Source organism: Buceros rhinoceros, unplaced genomic scaffold (genome assembly GCF_000710305.1).
Source record: "Buceros rhinoceros silvestris isolate BGI_N320 unplaced genomic scaffold, ASM71030v1 scaffold40476, whole genome shotgun sequence".
Lineage (NCBI taxonomy): Eukaryota > Metazoa > Chordata > Aves > Bucerotiformes > Bucerotidae > Buceros > Buceros rhinoceros.
The window spans coordinates 2,439-4,289 of record NW_010418841.1 but is presented as its reverse complement, the minus strand read 5'-3'; the positions used below and the strand labels follow the sequence as shown (position 1 = coordinate 4,289).

At 61.3% G+C, this 1,851-nt stretch overlaps 1 protein-coding gene across 1 annotated transcript in view; it reads right to left on the bottom strand.

The window, feature by feature from the left end:
* Nucleotides 1-1,851, bottom strand: part of TERF2 (telomeric repeat binding factor 2) — a gene marked incomplete at its 3' end in the record, with an annotated part of 6,175 nt that overhangs the window by 1,886 nt on the left and 2,438 nt on the right. Inside the window, exon 6 of the mRNA XM_010138685.1 lies at nucleotides 636-1,043. Coding sequence (XP_010136987.1) covers nucleotides 636-1,043 — 408 coding nt within the window. The remainder of the gene's footprint in view (nucleotides 1-635; nucleotides 1,044-1,851) is intronic.

Sequence of the window (1,851 nt, the reverse complement as noted above, 5' to 3'; positions counted from 1 at the left end):
GTGTCGGTCCGCGCGCAAAAGCCCGCCCAGGAGGCGGAGCCGCTGGGACGCTGAAGCCGAAGCTGTTACACGCTGTCAGGGCTTACGGGACACTCTGTGAGACTCAGCTCCGTCTGTCAGCGAGAAGGTTACAGCTCTGCTGCTACTTTGCTGTTTTCTGTGGGAAACCCTTAAAAAAAGGGAAGACCCACCAACACAGCCCCAGCTCTTCCTGCGGCCACTTCGGCCGTGAGGGGAAGAAACAGTCAGACAGCTACAAGCAGGCGCTTGACACCGAAGTTTTGGGGACTGGAGAGCCTCAGCAAGGTCAGCGCTGTGTCTCCCTCGAGGTGGGAAGGAGAGTTTAACCTCTTCCACAAGCTGCACCTCCCGACCCTTCCCAGCTTCACCCCGGGCGCAGAGGAACGCAGGTTCCCCACGCACCAGCAGAGCTCACCGCTGCCTGTGGCCCTCCTCTCCTCTCCACTAACCCAACAGCACCACGTACGGCCAGCAGGGCCCGCGCTCTGCCCGGCTCCACACAGGCCAGGGGACGGGGACGTCAGCACGCTGCTGAGCTAGAGATAAGGGGTTGTGTGGCTCCTGCTACTGCCAGCAGCTGCAAGTCCAAAGACTGGGCGCAGGTTGGACTATACCGCAAGGGACGGGCGTCGTGCTCGGCACTCTCGGTAGCTGCAGGCTGGTCATGCGGTTTCTGAACGGGCCGGGAAGCAGAGGACACAACTGGCTCCTGGGAAGAGTCTGGGCTCTCGCTCGACTCGCTGTACTGGCTGTCTTGCTCCGCGACCAGTTTGCTTATGGTCAACAAGCGTTTGCCCTTATGGGAGATTTCGAGAGGGTCTGAGATCTCTGAGTCTTGATTCTCCTCTTCCTTCCGTCTCTTGGTTCTGTGGGATACAGAAGGAGACAGTTGCTTGGGGAAGGAAAAGTCCGTTTCGTCCAGTTTGGTGAAGAGGGCGTCAGCATCCGGGGAGTCCGACAGGATCTTGAAGGCTTCTCTCAGGACAGAAATCCCGTAGGCGGCCGCAGGTTCCGAGGGCTGCCTACAAAACAAACAGCACTGAGCACCCGGGAAGGACCTCACCCCAGTGGCTCCGAAATCGGGCTCTTGCCCCACGGTCTGACCCTCAACAGCTGACCCCGGGGTGCAAACACCACTATGGAGGGGGCGTTCCCAACCCCCCAGCCCGTCCTCCTCCTCCTCCTCACCAGGGCGGTGTGCCGGGGAAGCTGCTCTCTGTGGGACATCCTGCTGTTCCCAGCAAAGGGCTGAACCACACGCACCCCAAAGGCGGCTCCACCAGAGCAAACCTCCACCAGAGCAGCCACCGCCCTCCCTCTCTGGGTTACGAAAGAGCTACGTAACTTCTGAGGAAAACCCCAAACCACCTCAGGGCTGTGACTGGGATCCTGATGGATGTCCTGTCCTCCACCAACAGCCTGCGTGCTCGCTGAGGCGGACCTGCCTGGGCAGGCCCTCAGGGAAGGCCAGAGCTGCCTGGACAGAGCAAACTACCCCTCAGCAGAGAACTGTGACCACACGTCACCCACAGACCCCGCTACCCACCTTCCTGAGTCCCCAGGGGACACTCCTGGTGGCTCCGGAGCTGCTGCTGCTGGTTCTCTAGATATTTCCATGGGCTCTGAAGCATCCTCCAGGGTATTGACCGCTGCCATGGCAAGCTCAGGAGTCACTGCTGCGTCAGTATCTCCATCCTCAGGCTCAGGAGCTGCTGCCGAGTCGCGAGCTTCTTCCTCAGGCCCGGTTGCTGCTGCCGGGCTGTCTGCCCTGTCTGCAGGGCCGGCAGCCCCCTCCCACTCGTCGGCCGCCTCTGTGGGCTCTGGGGCGCC